The sequence below is a fragment of the Phyllostomus hastatus genome, unplaced genomic scaffold (genome assembly GCF_019186645.2).
Source record: "Phyllostomus hastatus isolate PE091 unplaced genomic scaffold, TTU_PhHast_1.1 phas_scaffold_182, whole genome shotgun sequence".
Classification (NCBI taxonomy): Eukaryota; Metazoa; Chordata; class Mammalia; order Chiroptera; family Phyllostomidae; genus Phyllostomus; species Phyllostomus hastatus.
This window is the reverse complement of record NW_025334013.1, coordinates 151,690-174,471: the sequence shown is the minus strand read 5'-3', so window position 1 is coordinate 174,471 and position 22,782 is coordinate 151,690. Positions and strand designations below refer to the sequence as shown.

The window sequence follows — 22,782 nt, the reverse complement described above, 5'->3', positions numbered from 1 at the left end:
AAGTCTGCCTCAGTCCTGGCTGGGGGGCCCTCCCTGTGGACCCTCCTGCTCAGCTGTCCCTTCTCCTAGCCTGGCGTGGCCAGAGCCGGACTCTGCCCAGGTGGCCAGTCCTGTGCTGCGGGAGGTGGGCCTCATGCCGCACGAGCTCTGACCCGACAGAGCCTCAGCTCTGAACCGCAATTGCTGAGTCACGGACCCTCCGGCGGGGCCCGCCCGGCAATGCACCTGGTGGTGCGCCCTCTCCATCCCCCATCACGAACAGGGGACTGTCCATCCTGACCCCTCGGCTCCAGCCTCTCCTTAGCCCCCACGCACCCCCAAACCGGGCATCACAATCACCCAGCAGCTCACCTGCACGTCTCCCTCCTGTCTCCTCCCTAGACCAGAAGCTTCCAGAGTGGGGCCGGGGCCTCATATTCTGGCCTGGTGGGACGGGCCAGGCTGAGCTCCCTCTGCCGAGCCAGTGCTGGCAAGGGACCAGGGACACACAGGCCTGCTGGCTGGCTTCTCTGTGACGCTGCAGCCGGGACCCTGAGGCAGCCCCGGAGGCAGCCGACAGTAGGCTGGGCAAGACACTCGGGCCTGCTCCCACCCCCTACAGTCACCCGAGGCCAGACAAGTCCGCCATCCAGGACCCCACAAAAGCCAGGCCAGCACCTCAGCACCAAGTCAGATGGAAGGTGGGACTTCCCTGCTGTCCAGGGGAGCAAACCTGAGGGACACGGTCCCCTTCCTGAGACAGGAAGTCAGAGACCCCTCCAGCTCCCCTGGGGAGGAAGCATTCTCCCACGCCGCCCCCCATACATCCCTTCCCAGGCAGCCCTGAGGAGACAGACAGGATGTGGGGACGACTGGCAGTTCCTACACTCTCCCTGATACATCTGCCAGCCAAGGATCTCAACCCTTAACCAGGACGGTCCTGGGGCAATGGGGAGGGCGGGGGTGGGGAGCCCTGGTCCTGTTGATTCCTGCTCCCAGAGGCTGGGGGTGGGGGGTGGGAGAGGCACTCTCAGGCCATTCGGATGGGCACGTGGAGACATCAGACAAAAGTCCTTTGCCTCTTTCAAACCCCCGCCCCACAGAACTGCCCCTTCCCAGAAGTGACGGGCCTCGAGCGCACCAAGGGGCAGCCCCTCATCCATACGCCCCACCCACAGGCCGTTGCTCAACATCTGGGCCCTGTCTAGACAGATGTTTGGGCCTCTGCAGGAACTTGAACAGCTGGTGTTCATTCACCTGGTCCCAGCCTCTCCCCTACAAACAGACCCTCCAGGAGGTGCAGAGCCGGGGAGGGGGAGGGGAGGGGAGGCCTGCCCCTTTGCAGGGCTAGGGACTTGCTCAGCCTTAGGACAAAAGACGGTGGCGTCCTGGGGGCTTGGGGGCACTGCTGACGTCAGAGATTGGAGCTGGCCTTGACACAGCGGAGACAGGCAGGAAGCCAGGGCACTGAGGAAGTCAGTCAGACCCCCGCCTGTGAGGTACAGTGCGTTCCGGCCTCGGCCCCCACCCGGTCTCCCCGCACCACGCACCTTCCACACAGTGCTCCACCTCCTCCAGGTTCCGCAGGGTGATGCGCATGAGGCTGGAGTTGAGCATCAGCTCGTTCTTGTGGGCTGGCCACAGGTACGGGGGTGCAGGGTTCACAAAAAAGATCCTTGTGTCCCCAGTGGACACCTGGTTGTCACAGATGAGGGGGTCTCCAAAGCCACCGATCACCACCTTGTTGCCGCCATCCAGTAGGCTCTCCTGAGTCACCACATCTTTGCCCTTCAAGTACCGCCAGACCCGAACCTGGGGTGGATTGGGGGGGAGGTATCAACGATCCTCTTCCCACCGGGGAGAGGGGCCACAGAGGCCAGGAGCAAACACCAGACTGGGTGCCGGGGTCTCTGGCTCCCTTCCCACCTCTGTTGCTCAAGCCAGATATCCAGAGTAGACCTGGGCAGAGAGTGAGGAGACCTCGGGTCGGCCCCAGAGCAGGATGCAGGGAAGCACACGCAGGACGGATGCCGCCGACCATGAGTGTCATGCAGGAGGTCACAGGCACAGGGTCTGTGAACACCCCCCTCCCCCAGGAGGCAGCTCCCCACCCCCAGGTCTAACGGACCCCAGCCACCCATACCAGCCAAGTCAGCCCAGGCTGGATGTGGGAGGGGGACCCTACCTGGCCTGGCTTGCCTGTCTCCCTTACCCCACTCTCCCCAACCTGCCCACCCTGGGTAGGGCCAGGAGCAGCTGAATGGATGGTAGCATTTCAGGGTGACAGGCTCTGAGCTCAGGGCTCTGACCCAGCAGGGTTTCCTTGCAGCCCTGTGGGTGGGCGAAGACACTCCCCACCCCCAGGAGGTAAAAGCCCCCTCCTCCAGTCGGGCTCCTCCAGCGAGCAGCCTAGGCCGCCTGGGAACCACAAAATCAAGTTTGGGCAGCACTGGCGGCCGCACCCTCCACTCCTGCTCCTCGGGCCCTGAGGGCGCCTGCTCTGATGCACTGGGCCCTGGGATGCCTGCAGCCTGCTGCGGGGGGGGGGCGAGGGGGTAGGCCTGGAGGGTCTCAGGTACTGCAGGCTGAACAGCAGGCTGCCCTCAAGGAAACAGGTCCCCAGGACATGTGCCCAGAGGAGCCCAGCACTCTACCTGCAGGAGCTCTGGGGAGCTGGGGCTTCCAAACTGGGGGATAAAAGACAACGGTGGCCAGTCCACCTGCCTCCCTCCCTCCCGCTGCTGGGAACCTGGGGACTGAAGCATCTGCAGAGACCCCTCCACCCTCCAGTGGCCTGGGTGGAGCCGTGTCCAGCCTTCTCCCTCCAACCTCCAGACACACAGTAGGCTCGGAAGGAGGGTAACCAGCGGCGGGGAGGGCTGGGCAGCTTTCATCGCCTCCCCCCACCCCAGCCACACCCAGGAGCAGCAGGGAGGAAGTCGGGAAAATCCTGCAGGGACTTGGCAAAGTGCCCCGAGGTGGAGGGGAGGGGGCCCAGCGGGGGATCCCAGCTGTAGCCCTCACAGGCCCATCTGAAAGAAGCTGCCACTCTCCCCATCTCCAAAGGAAGACGAATGATCCGATTTCTGGTCCAGGAGATAGTTTTAGGGGCTAGAAGGGGGGCGAGGAATGGGCCTGGGTGCCCTGAGCCCATCATAGGACTGCATTGTGGTTTAAAACCCATCATACCTATCCCAGGAGGCTGCAGAGTCCCACTTTGGAGGGCACCCAGCAATCCCCCCACCCCCACCCCCGCCCCAGGCGAGGGCAAATGCAGGTCTCACAGGAGCAGATGGGGCACCTGCCCCTGCCTCCCACCCCCACCGCGAGCACTTGAGGTTCGGCAACGCCCCGCCCACTTTTCTGCTCCAGCCCCCACTCCCAGCACTGCAGCACCCCCCACCAGGATCCCCGAGGTCGGGAGATTAGCTGTGAACCCCTTTCTTCTGACCACCCCCTCTCACCCTGATAAAGCCCTCTGGGGAGGGGCGACAGCACTGACCACAGGCGGAACCCCCACCTCTCCCCCAGACAGAAACCGTCACCTCCCTTCGTCCCTTACTCCTTTTCTTTGGCTGCTGGGGAGCCGGTGCGGTAACCACACACTCTCCCTGGGGGGCGACTAGTTGTTTCCAACAAGGGAGTGGGCTTGGGGTGGAGAGGCTGACGGGGTTCGGTCCCCTGGGCCTGGGCACCTCCAGGTGGGACTGCAGCGGTACCGCAGGAACTTTCCCTCCGGCGCTCGCGAGTTTTCCGGGACCCGGCGCCCCACCCGGCGGCTCGGCGGTCGCCAAGGGAGCGGGAGCGGGAGCTGCGGAGCGTCTGGGGCTCGTTCCCACGGCCTGGGACAAGGGTCTCTGCGGGGCCGCCAGCACCGCGAGGGGCGGGCCTCCGGACTGGGGGCCGTGATCGCGGGGAAAGAGGTCCCCCGCAGGGTTCCAGGAGGGTTCGAAAGGGGTCTCAGGGCTCCGGGGGTCCCGGCGGGGGCCCACCTTGCACGAGTACGTGTGCTGCACAGGGTCCACGTTGAGGATCTCCTCCACGGTGCCTGTGAGCACCACGTTCGCCTCCTCCTCCCGCCGCTCCAGCGCGCGCTCTGGGCACGTCCCGTCGGCGCCGTGCAGGGCGCGCGCGGTCACCACCAGGAGCAGCAGCAGCGGCCGCAGCGGGGCCGGGCCGGACAGCCACAGGCTGGCCATGGCGGGGGGCAGACGGCGGAAGGCGGCTGGAGCAAGCGCACGGGCCGGGCCGCGCCGGGGACCGGAATGGACAGGACGGGACGCAGCTCCCCGGCGGAGGGTGGGAGCGCGGGCGGCACGGAGGCGGGGCGAGGGCGGCACCCGGGCAGCACCGCCCCCCCAACCGCCTGCACCGCCTCCGGCCCGCCCGGCGCCCGACGCCCAGCGCCTGCCCCGCGAACAAAGCGATGGGACCGCGGCGCCGGGCGGAGGCCGGGCTGGGGGAGGGAGGGGACTGGGTTGGGCCGGGCGGAGGTGGGTGGTGGGACTGGCTAGGGCGGAGGGCGGCCCGGGGTGTTCTCTTGGCTGCTGCGGCCCCCTACAGACTCCCCTCCCCCGCCCGCAAGGCCGTCTCCGGCCCCCAGGAAATGCGGCTGAAATCGGGTTAATGCATAATCTGGAGGCGACGTGACGGGACTTCCAAGGGGCTCCAGGCTGCGCCGGGGCCGAAGTGGCAGGGGCTCCCCGGCCTCGGGAAGGGCCTGCCAAGACCCCGGGACCCCGCCAGCCCTCGAGCACTGCAGAACAGCGCCCCTCCCCCTACGGGAGGAACCTGACTCGGGACCCCAGCCCCCAGCTACAACGGGGGGACGGAAGCTCAGTGGGCCGGGACCCCCAGCGGGTCACGGAGAGGAGGCTGCTCCAGCGGGCCGCGCCCCCCGCTGGCTCCGGCCAATGCGGGACCGGCACTGCGGCCATTGGTCAGGACAGCACAGGCCCGCCCACCTCCGTTCCCGGTCGGCTGGGGCCTCATAGCAGGGCCGAGGGCTCCCCCTGCAGGCCAGCGGCCGCGATCTCAGGTCAGCGGCGGGGCGGCCGGGCACGCCCCCTCCCGGCTCCCAGAAGGGCGCTTCTCCAGCCTGGCTAAGTGCTGGGGTGAACTGCGATCCAGAGCATCCAAATTAGAGCTTGGCCTAGCTGTAGGTGGAGAGGGCGGGGGGGACGGGGCGGGGAGACCCCCCGTGCTGCAGGGCTGGGTCTGAGGTTCACCCCTCACCCCAAGCCAGCCGCAGAGCTCTGGCTCGAGCCCAGAAGCGATGAAGGGGCAGCTCTGCTGAGACCCCTCTCTCGGAGGACCCTACTTCTCCAGACCCTCGTGGGAGGTTCGGGAACGGAGGCGGCCTCAAGGGCGTGTACTGAACACTTGCTGAGTTGCAGTAGGACCGAGAGGTGGGAGTGGGGCCCAGGGAACGGCTGGGACCAGGCCAGCCTCCCGGAAGCATCCCTGTAGGTCTGTCCACACACGTCCGCATATCCATCATGGGCAGAGCAGACCTGGAACCCCCCAGCCCAACTACAGACTCCCACAGACTACAGAGGGGGCTTCTGGGTCTCCAGCAAAATAAATCCCCCAGAAGAGTCTGGAAACTGAGATCTGAGTGTCCCCAGGATCTCGGACTTTTGCCCAGGGAGGTGTCTGTCCTGTCATCCCTATCTCGTCTGCATCCAAGGCTGATCAGGCCGTCTCCCCTGGGCTCATCTGGGAAACGGCTAGGAGGAAGCATCTGCCGTGGAAGCATGTGTAGTTTGTGCCAAACGGTGCTCTCCGCAAACTTCCACTGGCTGGGGGAACCCCCATCCAGGTGCCCCGCCCCTGCTGGCCACGGCCTCTCCATTCAGTGAAACTCTGAAGTTATGGACAGCTTCCACTCAGCAGCTCACTGGGTGGTGATGCGTGTCCAGGCCCCGCCCCCAAACCTCCCCAGACCACTGCAGGCTGGGCAAGGCAGCTGGTGGATCCTGGGGGGCAGAGAGGCCCCCACCTCCCAACCCACCCAAACAGGCCCTAGGACTCATTCCCTTACCTCTTCCAGGGGCCCTGGCCCAGCTGGGACCGCCCCTTGTGGCCTCAGGGACCTGCCCTGCCCCCCCCGGCTGCTATCTGCCAACCAGCCAAGATGTTCGGTGGGGACCAATTGTTCTGAGGCTGACTGTGCTCCACCTGGAGGCAGAGGTGGGCTCCAGTGAGTTCTTTTTTCTCTCTCCAGAGGTTAATTTCCCAAAGGTATGGGAACATCCTCAACTTCTCAGTGGCGGGTGGGGGTGTTACTATTTTGATCCCACTAGGCTGTCCCTTACCTTGGCAAAACCAGACTGGTGACCACCCAGGAGCCCTGGGTCCCCTTGCCCTATTCCCTCTTCCACCTCCCCCCAACAAGTTCATCACCAGGGGTGCTGAATGAAGGGCTGACAGAGGCGAGGGTGCTGGGGGCGGGGAGGGCAGACACAAAGGCAGCCAGTTAGCTGTGCATCAACTTTTATTTGCACCCTTGGTCAGGGACTCACAAGTGGCCCTCACTGCTGCTCTCCTGGCCCCACCCTGCCACCCCGAAGGTACAAGTTCATCTGCACAGTGCACTGAGGTGTGAGCTCGTATTCCTGCAGCTGCACGTTGTCCTCCATGGGCCTCCCCTGGAAACTCAGCCAGAACTGGTTGGCCGGCACACCCTCCTTCCGGCACACCTGCTGCTTGAGATCAGCCACCTTCTGTGTCAGCTGGACCTCATAGCTGCTGGAGCGACCTTTCTCGTTCCTCACCAGGATGCTCAGGGGGGTGCTGAAGTCCTGCACCACCAGCAGCACCGTGCTTCCGGGGCCCAGGCCCTGCTCGGCCAGGGGCACGCCATCCCGCAGCACTGCGCCGCTGTGCGGGATGACCAGGCGCTGCCGGAAGCCGGGCACGTTGATCTTCTGGGAAATCAGACGCTTCAGGTCCGCGGGCAGCATGGAGTCATGGGTCCAGGGCACCTGGACCTCCTCGCCCGACAGCAGCTTCACCTTCAGGATCTTGTCCTGTGGGCATCGCATGGAGCTCAGAGACCTGGGCACTCCTCCTGGGGCCACTACCCATAGAGCGTTGGCACGGGGCAGGCTCCTAGTGTCAGGGGCCCAGCTCTCTCCTCTGGGTTCTTTCCATCACCAGGAGAGGGACCCCAAGTATGGGAGACGCACGAGGGGGCACTCCTCAAGGAACGGCCAGCTGCCCACGATCATCACTTGACTCTTTTCCACCAGCTAAAATGCCCCCCCCCGCCCCCACCACAAGGGCTCTGGCTGATGTGGCTCAGTGGACTGAGCACTGGCCTGTGAATCAAAGGGTCGCTGGTTCCATTCCCAGTCCTGGCACATGCCTGGGTTGTGAGCCAGGTCCCCAGTGGGGGGCATATGAGAGGCCACCGGCCCATGTTTCTCTCCCGCTCTTTCTCGTCTCTCTAAAAGTATATAAATATGAATATATATTTTAAAAGATGTCCCCTCAAGGGATCTCAGAATAACCTTTCAAGACCCACGCTGTGACCTCGGGAGGAGCCCTGTCCCTCCATTCGCACTTCAGAAGCTGGGCGTTCTGAGCAGCTCTGCTTGCCTGACCCACAAGGGGAGGGGGAGGAAAATGGACCGGTGCTGCCCCGCCGGGCCCGCTTGTCAACCCGCCTCACCATGTCTGGGGGCTCCGCAGCCAGGTGCTCCGCCGCAGTGATGAGCGCGCTGTGTCTCAGCTCCAGCTGTGTCTCAGCTCCAGCTGCGTCCCAGGTCCCGCCAAAGCCGCAGCGAAGACCGGCGCGGGCGCGCAACCCTTTTTAAAGCCGGCGGGGGCGTGTCTAGGGCCACCTTCCCCAGCCGCGGAGCGCAAGCGCGACGCCACTACGGTTTCGGTTTCCGTTTCCCCAAGGGTGGCGCGGCGCCAGCGGCAGAAACAAAACAGTGAGGAACGGAGAAAGGACTTTTTACCCACCCGGCCACGCCTGGAAAGCAGGTCCGCACCCCATCCGGGGGGCGTGCTTTGGGGTCCATACAAGGCGCGCTGAAGTCACACTAACGTGCAGTAACGACCGAAGTTTCACTTTCCATTTACCGGCTGACAAAATTAGGAAACTTAGGAAACTTTGACATGGTTAATTCGGATATAACATAAAATAGTGACAATCCAAACTGCCCAGGCACGATCACCGTTGGTCTAGTGCAAGATTTGTTCAACTTGTCTTTTCTTTATGAAAGAGATGTAGCTTTTATTTCCTGCAGCAAGGAACTAGCAGACATTATGGAGAACATGAAATGACGACTCACAAAAATGGGAGAAGATATTTGCAAATCGTATGTCAGATGGGGGTCTGGTGTCCATAATATATAAGGAAGTCTTACAACCCGACAACAAAAATGTAACTCAATCGCACACTGGTCCAGGGACTTGAACAGGCATTTCTCTGCAGAAAATATGCAAGTGGCCGGCAAGCTCACGAGAAGTTGCTCAGCGCCGTTCGAGGATGCGGGTCAAAACCACAGCGAGAGAGCTCACGCCAACTAGAGGTGAGTGAGACCTTGGCCGTAATAAATAATAGTAGTAGCGGTGGTGGTAGTGGCAGTAGTAGTGGCAGAACAAGTCCTGAGCAGGATGCAGAGAGACTGGTCCTCGCCCGTTGCCGATGGGCACGTGTCCTCTGACGGTTAAGCAGAATCTCACATGAGCCAGCAACCCCACTCTCAGGTGTATGCCCAGGAGAATGGAAAACGGGTGTTTAAACAGATACTTGTACACAAATGCCCACAGCAGCACTAATTTACAACAGAAAAATGGAGGAAGCCGTGGGAACAGCCAAACCCCTCAGCAGTGACTGTGAAAACGCAACGTGGTCCACTGTCACAGGGGACTGCCACTCAGCCACAGACAGGGACGGAGCGCAGACACGTACTACAGTGTGAGTGCGCCGTGGAAACGCTGTGCCAAGTGACAGGAGCCCGGCGTGGAAGGCACTGTACCGCGGTGATTCTATGTATCGGGAGTATCTGTCAGGTATAGGACAGGTAAGGCAAGCCGGGGGAGGGGGACACATCTCGCCGGTTGAGCCGCAGTCCTGAGCCCAGTCGGATAAGACGGCGGGGTGTCCAAACATCACAGCAGGGACAGCGCAGGAGGGGCGTCCTTGAGACTCTGCACTGGGAAAGGGAGCCGTTTCCACTAAGACAAAGAGCCTTCACTAGCTGAGAAGGAAAGCCTTTGTAGCTGCACATTATTCCCAAGGTTTACAAGGGGAGAAGGAGGGAGCATAGCAACTGACTAGATTATGTAATCCTGAACCCCTGTAGTTAGTCGGCTCTCAGATTAAGCAGAGGGCCCACTTGTAGCCTCGGCTTGAGTGGATAAAAGAAACTTACTAACACATTGCAGGTTTGATTCCCTGTCAGGGCACATGTGTGGGTTGCTGGCCAGGTCTCCAGTGGGGGCCACATGAGAGGCAACCGCACATTGATGTTTCTCTCTCTCTCTCTCTTTCTCCCTCCCTTCCCCTCTCTAAAAATAAATAAATAAAATCTTAAAAAAAGAAAACCTTTAAAAAAATAAACAAAATAAACTGCCAACAGGAATTTAAAAAAAAAGCTGTGACTTTCCTGTCTCCCTCAAAAAAAACAAAAGAAACGAAACTTACTGACAACTTTATGTCCTCCCTACGTGGGGCCTTCAGACCTTCAGACGAGCCGGGTGCCTGCCTGTGTTTCGTGCTCATGCGTTTCGTAAGTAAGCTTGCCGTCTCATTTCCACCTCCCGTGTTGTCTCTCGGTTGAGTTAATCTCTCGAGAGCAGGACGAGAACCCAGGATGGGCAGGGAGGGCCTCGGGGCTCGGCGGCACCACGTCCGCACAGGGCAGACCCGCGGAGACCTGAGGACAGACCAGCGGTTGCCGGGGGGCTGGCGCGGGGGGCCGTGGGGGTGCTGGGGAGCGACTGCCTTAGAACATACGGCCTCCTTCGGCGGGGGGGTGAGATGTTTGGAACTAGATGGTGCTGAGGTCCACAGCCTTGTAAACATACTAAACGCCACTGAGTTATGTGCTTAAACTGGTTGAGTTTACGTTCTATGAATTTCACCTCAATAAAAACCACAACCACCACAACAAACCTGCTGCCTGTGGAACAGTGTCCCGCGGAGGTCTCCCCATCTGAGGGGGTCCCTCATGACCATCCGAAACACAAGGGCGTGGCTGTGTGAGTGGCTGCCTGTGTCCCTCCTGTAACTGGCGTGTTGTGCTGTACGGGACCTGAGTTAGTTAACCAGCCCCATGCTGTTGAATATTTATGTCCCACATCCTTACTATGATATTACAAACAGCCTGTAGCAGGCGCAAGTTAGCTAAAAATGAAAGTGCAAACACAAAATGTTTCGACTATAACTCTTGGCCATTCTGCCTCCCAGCCCCCAAACCTCTCGCACCTCAGCAAGATGTAGCGCCTCGCTACTCCCACTCAAATCCAAGTCCTTCCCCTGCCTTTCCACCTGGCTGTCAGGACTCCCAAACCCATCTTCCTGGACCACATCCTGTTGTGGTCCAGTTGCAGAGGCCTCTGGTCACCTTGGGCTGTCGCCCTGATGGCAGACAGGGCTGGGGCTGCCCGGCAGGGGCCCCGGCTGCTTCGTGGCTGGCTGAGAAAGCAGCCTGTGGCCCACCAGGACAGGTGTCCTCAGACCTGGGCAGGGCACATTTCTTAAGAAAGGGCAATTTTGAGCTGCGATAGTTACATAGCGGAACCTGCCTCTCTCTCCACCCGGAACCAGGAAGGCCCAGCAGCTGCCACCTGCTGACCTCAGCCACAGCCTTCCCGTCCTGGACGCCCCCTCCCTTGCCGGAGCCTTACCCCCCGCTTGGCAGGCACGTCTCCCTCCTGGCCACAGCGCCCTGTAACCTGTCTGTGGGGAGCAGGACCCTGTGAAGGGCAGAGGGTGCAAAGGAGGCTGCTGCTTTCACACTGACCAGCAGGACCAGTGGGCCCCTCCGACAAACAGCATGGTGCCTGGTTCCCACCAAAGCAGACCCTGGGGGGGAGGCCTGGCCCTCAGCGAGGGTGGGGGTGAGGTCTAGAGATGAGCAGGATCCCTTTGGCTGCGTCCGGATTGCCTGGCAGGGAGGGAGGACGGTGGAAGGAAGACCTGAGACAAGAGGGCTGGGGCGTGAGCTGGAGTCGGGGGGTGGCAGGAGCAGAGTGTGGGGGCACGGGATTAGGTCAAACCCACGGAACCTGGTGAGGGCGAGCGAGGGAGGCACAAGGAGGGAACCCAGCAGGCCCCACAGCCAGCTGGACGCAGCTGGACACTGACCCACGCGGTCCCTGTGCTAGAGCTGCCAGTGGGGCGAGGGCCAGGCACACCCCGCAGCTCTGTGCGGCCACCCGGGCAGACATCAGGAGCAGGGTGCCCCCAAGCCTGTCTTCTCTGAGTCCAGACCCACAGGAGCCCAGGCCCTGGGTCTGTAGTGAGGACACCCAGGGCCGGCTGTGCTGGTGCCTCCAGCGCCTTGATACCCCTCGCCACTAAATGACTTCCAGACCCCACCCCAGACCCAGCAGGGCGGCACAGGTGACAGACCCGAGGGAGGACCCCAAACACAGCAAGCCAGCGGCAGGTCCCACCCCCTTTCCAGGGGAGAAGAGGAGGTGTGGGGGTTCAGCTGCTCTGGCTGCCCTGGGACTCGGCCCCCAGGGACAGCTGGCCTCAGTGGCTCCCAAAGAGCACCCTGCCGGACAGAAAGGCAGGTCTCACAGCCACGGAGCCTCTGTAGATGCTGGAGGAAGAAGGGAGTAAAGGCAGGGAGGATGGGGCCGTGGGAAGGAGAGGCTACTCTCTCAGGGTGGGTCCAGAGCCTGGTCCTTCCCGGCTGCCGAGTTACTGCTGTGACCCACACACAGACCCCAACGTCCCAGCAAAGTCGGCTCTATTCGGCGACCTCAGAGTTGGCACCGGGTGTGCAGGGGCAGTGGGGGTGGTGTGGAGTGGGCGGCTTGGCAGCCGAAGGCTGGGGGCGTCGGGAGGTGACTCACCGCTGAGACCTCCACTGGGGCGCAGCTGCGACACTCACACCGGCCTCCGCGGGGGCCTCTCCCCCGGGCCACTTTGGGCTTCTGCGCGGCGTCTGGGTTCCGAGAGTGGGAGTCCTGAGAGGACCCAGGGGGCACGCGTGGCATTTTCAATGTCCAGACTCCGAGGCCGCACCTCACGACCCCTGTCCTTCCCAGCCCACGTCATCGCAGTCTACCCAGGACACCCCACGGAGCACGCGGGACGGGAGGTATTGCCGCGTTTGTCTTTGGAAAACGCCGGCTGCCAGACCAGGGTGTCAGGTCCACCTCTGCACTGCAGCCCGGACCCTCCTGCTCTGAGCGCGGGAGCGCCACGGGCCCCGCCAGAGACCAAGTCCACGTGTGATACACAGGGAGGGGACAGTCGGAGGGACGGGCCCAGGCAGACACAGCCACATGGGCGGCGGAGGTGAGGCCCTGTGGGAAGACACTGGGGATGTTGAGCCGCTCTGGGCTCCTGGCTTCAGGGGAGGGCTGGCCCAGTCAGGGCCCCCCTGCTGACCCCTCTGCCCAGTCCTCTCCTGCCTGCTTCTGGGGCCGGTAACAACCATATCAGGAATGTTCCCAGTTCTCCTGGCCCGGAGCTTCAAACGTAAGATTCCATTCACCTTCCCAATAACCTTCCCTGGGATAAATGAAGAGATAGCCCGTCGTACCAGTGAGGAGGCAGGGATGGGGCGGGGTGGGCCGGTAAGTCGACCGTCGGACAACTACAAGGGAAGAGCCATCAGGGGTGTGGCCCCCCGGGCCTGCCCTTCCCGTCCGGACCACCCTGCTTATCTGGTCCTCAAGGCTGCGGGCGGCCCAGCGCCTGCCCGCCGGCCAGGAAGTTCTGGTCGAGCCTCCAGCCAGGACGTCTGCCAGGAGGAGAAGGCAGGGGTGGCCACTGGGGCATGGAGTGGAGGCTCACGACCCCGGGGACCTCCTGGGCAGCAGAGCTGGTCTCCGCAGGCCCCAGGCCAATCAGTGCTCCCAGGACTTTCTGCAGCAGGGTCCCGTGAGGGGATCCTGTCAGCCTCCTGCGGTCTTCGAGGGCCCCACCCAACTGTACCCTCTGCTCTGGGGACAGAGGGAGGGCGGGGGGCGGCCTCCCCTCCGTGAGGGGCAGCTGGGCCTTGAGGTCAGTTCCGCTGCATGCACCCCCGTGTAGATGCGTGTGCGTGTGCGTGCTGGGGAGGGGCTGAGCCTCCACACACCTGACCCAGCGCCCCAGGGGACCTCGGCAGGATCTGTTTAGTGCAGAGATACCGGACGGGGACCCCGGGAAACGGGTGTTGGGGCAGGGCCAGCTGTGCACACCACCACTAGGTGGACTCCCGGCAGCCGAGGTGACCCTTCAGAGCTGCCAGTCGACTCTTTCCCTTGGTCAGAGAGGCCCCCCAAGGCTCTGCTGAACCCTCCCGGTGAGGGGGGGGCCAGAAGCCCCTTGGTCCGTGGGCTCCTGCAGCCCCTTTGATCCCGCAGGGCCCCTCCCCCGCCTTCTTCCCTGAAGAGTCCCGGACCACCCAGTGAAAAGAGGGGTTTCCACTTCCCCAGCAGCCCACTCATTTCTGTCCATCTCAGACACGGAGCAATTATTTTGTGTGTCAGCGGTGCCTCCGTGCTGAATTAGAAGCCCCAGGAGAGGTCTCCCCAAGGGTCCGTGACCTCCGAAAGCGCCCCCGAAGCAGAATCCAACATGAAGGCCACGTCAGACGGGAACAGAGGTGCAGCCCTGCGTTCCCTGCTGTGCCACTTGGAAATAAGCAAAGTTTTAACACCTGTCCCTTAGTTTTTTTAAGCCCTGCTTTGCTGGTGCTGCCCCTGATGTCGGGTCATCTACAGGAGTGTGACATCACCCCATGATGTCACCCTATCTGGCTGTGTCATCACCTACCTTCACCCTGAGACATGGCCTCTGATTACCTGGTGACGTGGCCTGCCTAACCAGTGACATGTTTACATTCTGTCCCGTGACGTCATCGTGCCTGACTGGTGACGCCCCTCTACCTGCCCCGCGGTATCGCCCCCACTGGGCCTGTGCCATCATGTAAATGAGCTGTGAGGCCATCCTGCCTGCTCCAAGACCTTGGCCAGCCGAGCTCTCTCCTGCCCAGCGGCTGGCGTCCGCGTGCACGGCGTCGCAGACCTTTGGTAGGTGCTGCTGGCGGTGGAGGCCCCCAGAGCACGCGGCAGGTCAGCTTCGGTGGCTGTGCAGAGGCCCCAGGCCCTGGCGGGGAACGGGAACGGTGGGGGGCGAAGGAGGCGCGTTGGTCGAGGCTCGCCCAGCCCTGGGGAGAAGGCGGGAGTCGGCTCCCTCTTGAATTTTCCTTTCATATTTCCCGCCCGTGTGAAGGTGAGCCTCGCAGCTCCGCCCAGCCCCCCGGGCCCGCGCTAACAGAGAGACCTCCCACTGGCGGTGCTGCGATTTTCCCGCCCGGCCCCGTGGTGCCAGAGGCGGGCGCGGGCGGGATGCGCCCGCCCGCCTAAACAGCCCGCCGCGGGGTGGGCCGGGCGCCGCCGCGTGACTGGCAGCTGTCGGGGGCCGCGGCCGGGGGCGGGCGGCGCTGCGCCGGGGCGGGGGCGGAGGGAGGGCGCAGCCGCTGATTGGCTGGCGCGAGTGTGGGAAAGAATGCGGAGCCGCGTTCACACCGCCGGCGGGGCTGCTCCTGAAAGAGCGGGGAGGCGGGCCGGCGCGCGCGCGCCTGGAGCCTGCCGGAGCGGGACGCGGGGCGCCGCGCGCCCGCCGGCCCGCCGGCCCGCCCTCGGCCCTCGGCGGCACGCTCCGCCCGGCGCCGGGAGGCGCAGGGGCGCACCATGCCTGCAGACACCCCGGGGAAGCCGAGAGCCTCGCCGCTGGCGGGAGCGCCAGCCAGCGCCAGCCGAACCCCAAACAAGCCCCGGAGCGCGGCCGAGCACCGCAAGGTGGGACCTGGTCGGGTCGGGGTTAAGGGGTGCGGGCTGGGGATGGAAGGACGCGGGACTCAGCCGCTGCCCGACCCGCAGTCCTCCAAGCCGGTCATGGAGAAGCGGCGCCGAGCGCGCATCAACGAAAGCCTCGCGCAGCTCAAGACCCTCATCCTGGACGCCCTGAGGAAAGATGTAAGTCGGGGGCCCCGGGCGGGGGCAGGTGAGGTCCACCGGCCGAGGCGCGGAGTCCGGAGTCGGGGGCACTGCTGGACTGCAAGCCGCCCACACCGGCCTTGCCTGCAGAGCTCCCGCCACTCGAAGCTGGAGAAGGCGGACATCCTGGAGATGACCGTGAGGCACCTGCAGAGCCTGCGGCGCGTGCAAATGACAGGTGAGACCCGACGGAGGGGCGGGGAGCGGCGCGCGGAGCGGCGCCGCGGGCCCCGACCACCTGCTCTCCTGCCGCCTCCGCAGCCGCGCTCAGCGCAGACCCCGCCGTCCTGGGCAAGTACCGCGCCGGCTTCAACGAGTGTCTGGCCGAGGTGAATCGCTTCTTGGCCGGCTGCGAGGACGTCCCGGCTGACGTGCGTTCTCGCCTGCTCGGCCACCTGGCGGCCTGCCTGGGCCGGCTGGGGCCCCCCGCCTCGGAGCCGCCCACGTCCGGTGTCTACTCCGGCAGGCAGCCCCGGCCGGCGTCTGACGGCCCCTTCCCGCTGCTTCGGCCCTGGGCAGCCCTCGCGCTGCCGCTGCTGCCGGGGCTGACCGCGGCATCCCCCGCCGCCCCCTTGGCGGGGCCGCAGGGCCCCGGGGAGCCCTGGAGGCCGTGGCTGCGGTGAAGTCTCCCGTTCCAGGGCCGCGGCCGTCGCTGGGACTGTACCGGGGAATATTTATTTCCAGAGACCGCGACGAGAGTTTTGTGTTTGTTTTTGTCTTTTCTGTGAAAGGTCTAGTTCGGTAGCCCAGAGGCTGCGGCCCGGGTCGGTGAAGGCTCCGCGGGGCCCTGCCCCCTTCCCCAGGCCCCGCCCCTTCCCAGGCTCCGTCCGGTGCCTGTCCCGCACCTCCTGGCAGGCGGCCCCCCGCGTGGGTCCGCCCAGGCGTTGCATTTGCCCGCACCTGCGCAGGAGCTAGAGACCCGCCTTGAAGTGGGGGCGGGGCGGGGGTGAGGTTTCTCAGGAAGCCCACATAGGAGGCGACAGTAACCACGTTTTCCAGATGCATCCCCGTGTTGGGGGCACTGGGCCAGCAGAACCTTTCCTGCTCCCGCTCCCGGGACCCTGGGCGGGTCCCCAGCTGCTGAGTTGTGCTGAGGGGTGACCGTGTCCTGAAGCTTCAGTTCTGGCCTGGTCCACATCCCCTCTGTTCTCAGGGTCCCACCCCAAACCGGCCGCCCTGCTCTCCGTGGACAAGCCTGTCCCCGGCCAGGGTCTCCCCAGGAGAAGAGTGCCAGCAGGAGAGGAGAAAGTACCCAGGGGGCAGGGGACTGGGGTGTGGCTGCACAGGGCTCTCAGTGCCGGCGGGGGCGGGGGGGGGGGCGTGCAGGGAGTGCTCCCCCACCTGAGTCCCGTCCTGGTCTGTGCCGGGGAAGGGAGGGACCTTACGCACATACCCTCCAGCAGCGGGCAGGGACTGGGCTTCCCCGGAGTCCGTGCTCCTGTCCTGAGCAGCTGCTGCGCAGCAGCCCTGCGGTGCCCGCTGTGACGCCAGCTCCACGGTGGTGGCCGTGGGCCCTGGAGTCGCCGTCCTGCCCTCCCCGGTCAGGGCCCGCAGTGGAGTGTGTCGTTCTGAGCCTGCCTGAGGCTAAGCGGAGACTCACGTCCCCAAGCACAGTTCAGACAGGTTGCCTGCCGTCCTGCCGTCTGTCTGGCCAGGGCCCATGGCGGCAGAGGAGGGTGAGTCGCTGCCTGAGACCGGTGTGTCCCTCCGTCAAGGTCCCAGGTCAATGCCATCAGCAGGGGTCACCTGGGCCCTCCTCAATGGGGCCATACTCACCTGGCGGGGACCTCCAAGTCCCCTCAAGCCCGTGCTCCCCTGCCCTCCGGCTGCCGTGGCACAGATCTCCCTGCGTGTCCAGGGCCTGGGTTTCAGGGGCTGTGGAGGTGGCAGCAGTGGGCTGGGGGCTGTACCAGTGAACACACGCAGGCTGGGGCCCGGGCCCTGGAAGGGAGGAGCTGTTGGTTAGGCCAGGGAGGCCCTGCTGAGCAGGGGGGCTGCCGACGGTCTGTGCTGGGGGGCTGAAAACCTGGTTGGGGGAGGGAAGCGGCGGGGGGCGCCTCAGAGTGGAAGGGAGGAGAGGCCTGGGGCATGGGGGGTGGAGCCTTGGGTGGGTAGGGGGTAGTCAGGGCCTGCTCAGAGCTGGGCCCGGCACTTGGGACCACTCTGGCCACACTGACCTAGCCAACTCGTTTTCACACAGGTCAGAGCCAAGAGGTTTGGGGAGGGCACCACCCTGGGTTAGGTCAGGAGGGTCTAAGGAAGCATGGGTGCTGAGGCTGGGTGCCAAGGTGAGGGCCCTGGGCACAGGGCAGCCCGAGAGGGGCGGTCTCACCACCCCCCACCCCCCCCCAGGCTGCCCCTTCTCAGCAGCTGAGGGCAGCGGGGTCTCGGAAACAGCACCCTGGCCCCCAGCTGTGGAAGGAAGCACCCCCTCCCCCGACCAGCCAGCGGAGAGCTGGGGCCCAGACCACGGAGGGCTCTCCCCAGGGGGGGGCTCTTTTTCCTCCCCTACTTCCCGCCCCCTTCTCCGTCTCCCGTGGGCTCTGGGTGGGTCATTCCCACCCCGGCTGTTTTTATCTTGGCTTTTATCTCGCAGACACTTCCTGCTAAGTAATGATGAAACACCTCCAGGCCAGGCATGTGGAGGGGGTGGGGAGGGACCAGGACTGGGGTGGGGCTCTCGGTCACTTCCCCTCAGTGGTGACGCAGTGGCTTGCTCATCTCTGGCCCCCTTCCAGCGCAGTTCCTTCGAGGACCAGAGGTCAATAAAAGTTTGCTGAGTTCATATGCACTATCAGCTGATCTGCCTGCCTCTGGGTGTCAGAGCCCTGACCATCTGGGTCAGTCTGTCCGCCTCTGTCTGCCTGCCTGCCTGCCTGCCTGTGGGGCCAGGGCCTGGGGCCAGGACAGTGACAGGAAATCATAAGTGTGAAGTCTGGAGACAGAACCAGCCCAGGACACTCACAGTGGGGCAAGGCTGGGTCTGCTCCCCACCAAGGCTCCTGCAGCGGCCTGATTCTCTCCAGGGGCCACAGCCCCCTCCCCTCCGCCGGCACATCCTGACCCCCCCAAGCTGTGCCAGCCGCTCCATCTCCAGGGTGACGCCCCTCCCGGGATGCACCACCGGGGACAGGGAAGCAGGGCCTGGCTTGACAGCCTCCCGGAAGGCCCCGCCCACCCTCCTCCTGTTACTCTGCTGGTGAGCACAGTGAGCTGGCGGCCCCTGTCTCTCTGAGATTGGGCTTCAGGTGCTGCCTGCTCCCTGTCTGTCTGTCTGTCGGTCCAGTGTGGTTCCCTCGGGGTGGGGGGGACCAGCTGCACTTGACTGTGGAGAAGCCAGCAGAGCAGCACCGGGAACCACTGTCGCAGCCGCAGCAGCATGCTTGGCCACAGGTCCCGGGCCCATCCAGCCTTCAGATGAGCCCCCACTGTGGCCTGATGTGGGGGCCCCGAGCCAGAACCCCGGGAGCAGCTCCCAATTCCCGCCCCCAGGCACTGTACGGAGCAGTGAATGCCACTGGTTGTAAGCTGCTAAAATGTAGGTTAATGTTACGCAAACAACAATAAATTTAGTGTAAAATTTAAGATAAGTGTAAATAACAGGGGCAGTAAAGAAATGCACCCACGACCACCCAGGGGTCACCACCGCCTGCCCCAGAAACGGGTTCTGAAGGCGGTTGGAAAGCAGGCCTGCCGCCAGGGGGCCAGCCCAGGGGCTTGGCCTGACTTTGACCTGGAAGCAGCTCCCGAGCCCTGAGGGCACGTGCTGACTGGGCACAGCGCATGCTCGCCCCTGCGGCACCTGGACAGCTCTGGGTCGCTTCTGGTGATAACTGACGGGGCAGCCTGGGTCGGAGCGGGGGAGGGGGCGGTGCACAGGCCCCGGACCTCACAAGAGGACAGGTTGGGGGCACTGACACCCCCGGGCCACGGCGCCCCTTTCTGCAGCCCAGTCTCCAGGGTTATCAGAAAGCACCTGGCTGCTGCTACCTCAAAGCTGCCACCTCCTGGGTCTCCCCTGAGCCCACCACCAACCTGGTCTCCTGGTGGCTTGGGGCCCCCCTCCAGGACCCCTGCTGTGAGCGAGGGACCTGAGGTCTGTGTGGGGTGCTGGCTCTGCGGAGCAGAGGTCAGTGTCGGGGTTCTGAAGCCCTGCGCTGGGCTCCCTTGACCCCTGACCTCACAGTGAGTGGGGCACACACCTGAGCCAGCAGAAGCCTCTCACCTCTGGCCCTCCCGACCTTGCCCTGGTGGAGGGAAGTGCTTCCCCAGCTCAGCCACACCTCCCCCAGGGCTCCCCCGGCACCCCATGCCCTGTCCCTGCCCCAGTGAGGAGGAGGGCCCAGCAGCCCCTGCCGTGGGGAGGTGCCTTCGTCCTCTCCGGGTCCCTCCCACACCACCCCCGACTTCAGTCTGTGCCAAACACCCCCACCCAGGGGGCTGGGGGCTGGCTGGCCTGAGGACCCCCAACTCCAGGCCCTTCCATCATCCTCCAGGGCCCTGAACTCGGGCTCTGCCTGTCAACTCAGATCCGGAAACCGTCACTCAGGCCTTGGCCCCGTCATTCTCCCACGCGGTCCAGGCCGAGATGGGCCCCGAGGGAAGTGCCTGGTGGGACGGGGGTCACTGGGCTCTGTGTGCGTGCGGGTCCTTCTGTTGGTTCAGCTGTAGGAAAGGAAGGCTGCACTCCATGAACGCCAAGGAATTGCTTTGCTGGGCTCAGGGGCGAGGGTTACGTTCCAGGAGCTGAGCTCCCTGACTGCTGCCTGGAGCGGGCAAGCTCTGGCTGGACTTCCCCTGAGCCAGGACCGGGTACCACGGACCCACAGAATGTACCTGCAGATGCCTCACCACTGAGGTGGTGGCCTGAGGAGGTGGGCCTTTGGCAGGCGATCAGGCTGGAGGGTGGAGCCCGCAGGAAGTGCCCTGTGGAAGGGAGCGAGCTCCCTGGGGAGGCAGGATGGGGGGCAGACAAAACCAGATCAGGCACCGGCACCAGGACCGGGGTGGTCCAGGTGTTACTCTGAGACCCAGGGCTTAATGACACCTAGCAGCCAGGGGGCAGGAGGCTGCGGCTGACCCTTTCGGGAGCTGTGGGGAAGAAGGTTTGCCTCCCGTTGGCGGTGGCGTGAGCTGATGCTCCTTTGTGTATGGGGCCCCTCCCAGGCACTAGGCCACATGCTGGGGTCCCTCCTGCCCACAGGCACACCTGGCTGGGGGCTGGGGCTCAAAGGTCTGCAGGTTCCCTCAGATGACACCCCCAGCGAGCCTTCTCCTCAGCGTCAAATTGGCCCTCCTGCCCAAATTCAGCAGGCAGCTTCCTGCTGGCCGCGGAGGCCTACTGCCCCCAGAGCGAGCCTGGAGCCCTCGGGAAAGTCAGGCCACCTGGCCTGGAGCTTGGGCACCTGTGTGGAGTGAACGGAACGATGCCTCCAACGTCTGGTCCCTGAGAGGTGCTCAGAGCGCAGCAGCTGTGGTCGCAGGCCGTGGCCGTGACTGTGTGACCAGGCTGTGGGTGTCCTGGCTGCTGTCCTCACGAGTCCCAGTGCACCGTTGTCTTGGGTCCATGACGTGGGGTTGGGGGAAGTGTGGGCTCCCAGGAACCGTCCCGCCCAAAGCTAGGCTACCTGGGCAGGTAAATGAGGGGGACACACATGCAGAGCTGGGGATGCACAGTCACCGTTGCAGGCACGCACGGAGCTGGACAGAGAGAGGCCCCACCGAGACCCTCAGACTCAGTGTGCTCACCCACCCGCCCCGGCCTCCCTCGGTCTGCCCTGTCCGGGAAGCCTGCAGACCCGCCTCCTGCGCCCCCTGCCTCGCAGCCTCCCCGCAGCGTAGAGTGGTCCGGAAGGCTCCCCGTGCCGCCTGCAGCTGCGTTCCACGTGTGCTGTCACTCAGTCGCGTGGCCCTGGGCAAGTCTCTCGTCTCCAGTGCAGAGTGGGATTCGTCAGAGCACCTGCCTCCTCACCGGGTGGTTGGGAGCATCAGATAAGATGCGCGATCTGCGTTCTGACTGTCCCTTCTGGCCAAGATGGAGTAGCTGGGACCAGATTTTTTTTCCTGCCCTCATCAGCTGAAACACTGGACACGTGAAAGACAGTTGTCCGTGAGAAGGGACCAATGGGGTGAGCCCCATTGCCCCGGCTGACTACCCGAAGAGCGTTTCCGGGCCAGGTACCAGGTGGAACCCGGCAGCCCGCCGGACTCGAGGGGAGGGAGGTGTCAGTCGGGGGGAACCTGTACAACCAGAGCTCAGAGGATGAAAAGGGGTTCCGTGGAAAGGAACCTCGCAGGGTCATCTGGTCATAAATTGCTAAATGGGCAGGTCCTGGAGGGGAATCACACCCCAGCTTATAACTTTCAGTGAAAAGTTTCTCTTTGCCTAACAAGTTCATAAACAAGGCCTAAAAGCTTCCAAGTAATTCAGCTGCACCCAAAGCAAAGCTCAAGAGTATTCATAAGAGCACAAAGATACCCAGCCCCCGACACGCTGAACTCACAAGGTCTGGCACCCGTAAAAATTACAGGCTCACAAAGGAGCAGAGATGTGACTCATAAGGAGGGGAAAAGTGAAGCAATGGACAGCGGCCCGGAAATGTCACGGAAGAGAGAATTAGTGCACGAGGACACTGCGACAGTTCCCACAGCAGCACTGACTGTGCTCAGGGAGCCGGAGGAGAGTCTGAATCTTGCCAGAGACGTGGGAGGCGAGGAAACCCACGGAGGGGAGCAGCACAGTGTCTGACGGGACAACTGCCCTGGACGGGATGGACGGCAGGTCAGACGTTGCAGAGGGAGGGACCAGCGAACTGCGAACGTGAAAGCTATTCGCAATAAAATGGGTTGAAAAGCCAACAAACGAAGAAAAAGACAGGGAGAGCGTCAGTGAGCTGCGGGACAGCGTCGAGGGGCCTGATCCACATGGAATCAGGGTCCCAGAAGGAGGGGAGAAATAACAACATTGGAAGAAATGACGACTGGAATATTTCCAATCTTTCCTTTGTAGATTTCGTTTATTTACTTTTGTTTTTTTATTTCATTTTTGATGTTTTATTGTTTGTGCTATTGCAGATGTCTCCCCCCCACCCAGAGCACCCCCCACTTCCACAGTCAGTCCCCACACCGTCGTCCGTGTCCACGGGCCTCATGTGCGCTCTTTGGCTGGTCCCTTCCCCTTCTTTCAACCAGCCCCCCCTCCCCCTCCGGACAGCTAGCTGTCAGTCTGTCCCATGATGCCACGCCTCTGGTGCCCTTTTGCTCATTAGTTTATTTTGTTCATTGGATTCCTCGTATAAGTGAGATAATATAATATAATATAATATTTGTCTTTCACCAACTGGCCTCTTTCACTTAGTGCAATGGTGTCCAGCTCCATCCACGCTGTCACAGAGGGTGGGAGCTCCTTCTTCCTCTCTGCTGCATAGAATTCCATCGTGTGAATGCACCACAGTTTTCTGATCCATTCATGTACTGATGGGCACCTCGGTTGCTTGCAGCACTTGGCTGTTGTGAATTGTGCTGCTGTGAACATTGGGGTACACAGGTTCTTTTGTACTGGTGTTTCAGGGTTCTTAGGACATAGTCCCAGCAGTGGAATTGCAGGGTCAAAAGACA

The 22,782-nt window shown here is 63.3% G+C and overlaps 3 protein-coding genes and 1 long non-coding RNA gene across 9 annotated transcripts in view; 2 read left to right on the top strand and 2 right to left on the bottom strand.

Annotated features, from left to right (window-relative positions):
- AGRN (agrin) overlaps positions 1–4,281 on the bottom strand; it is a 31,897-nt gene extending 27,616 nt beyond the window's left edge. For 4 of the 5 annotated variants that reach the window (XM_045858628.1, XM_045858630.1, XM_045858631.1 and 1 more), the window contains exons 1-2: positions 3,972–4,281; positions 1,530–1,791 (exon numbers count right to left, since the gene is read on the bottom strand). In XM_045858628.1, the coding sequence (XP_045714584.1) occupies positions 1,530–1,791; positions 3,972–4,178 (469 nt within the window). In that variant the 5' untranslated portion in view covers positions 4,179–4,281. The remainder of the gene's footprint in view (positions 1–1,529; positions 1,792–3,971) is intronic. The other variant, XM_045858632.1, reaches the window with a different exon arrangement.
- Positions 4,282–6,457: 2,176 nt separating this feature from the next.
- ISG15 (ISG15 ubiquitin like modifier) lies at positions 6,458–7,801 on the bottom strand. The gene is made up of 2 exons (XM_045858633.1): positions 7,655–7,801; positions 6,458–7,010 (listed from the first exon to the last, which is right to left on the bottom strand). Exons 1-2 carry the CDS (start codon positions 7,655–7,657, stop codon positions 6,513–6,515), a joined length of 501 nt encoding a protein of 166 aa, XP_045714589.1. The 5' UTR covers positions 7,658–7,801; the 3' UTR covers positions 6,458–6,512.
- A 140-nt stretch (positions 7,802–7,941) lies between these two features.
- On the top strand, positions 7,942–9,593 carry LOC123831610. Its single transcript, XR_006787939.1, has 3 exons — positions 7,942–8,522; positions 8,783–9,017; positions 9,537–9,593. It is a non-coding gene; the product is annotated as an uncharacterized LOC123831610 (long non-coding RNA).
- Positions 9,594–14,702: 5,109 nt separating this feature from the next.
- On the top strand, positions 14,703–15,863 carry HES4 (hes family bHLH transcription factor 4). 2 transcript variants are annotated; one of them, XM_045858436.1, is made up of 4 exons: positions 14,703–14,967; positions 15,049–15,144; positions 15,256–15,343; positions 15,427–15,863. In XM_045858436.1, the coding sequence occupies exons 1-4, from the start codon at positions 14,860–14,862 to the stop codon at positions 15,786–15,788; spliced, it is 654 nt and encodes a 217-aa protein (XP_045714392.1). In that variant the 5' UTR covers positions 14,703–14,859; the 3' UTR covers positions 15,789–15,863. The 2 variants fall into 2 exon arrangements, with proteins under 2 accessions (XP_045714392.1, XP_045714391.1); XM_045858435.1 differs by having other exon boundaries at positions 14,703–15,144.
- Positions 15,864–22,782: the final 6,919 nt, after the last annotated feature.

What these genes read in the sequence shown, in the direction of transcription:
- HES4 (XM_045858435.1), top strand. Translation starts at nt 14,860, where the DNA reads ATGCCTGCAGACACCCCGGGGAAGCCGAGAGCCTCGCCGCTGGCGGGA. An exon ending in TGGACGCCCTGAGGAAAGAT is followed by an intron (nt 15,145 to 15,255) that starts GTAAGTCGGGGG and finishes CCTTGCCTGCAG; the next exon opens with AGCTCCCGCCACTCGAAGCT. An exon ending in GCGGCGCGTGCAAATGACAG is followed by an intron (nt 15,344 to 15,426) that starts GTGAGACCCGAC and finishes CCGCCTCCGCAG; the next exon opens with CCGCGCTCAGCGCAGACCCC.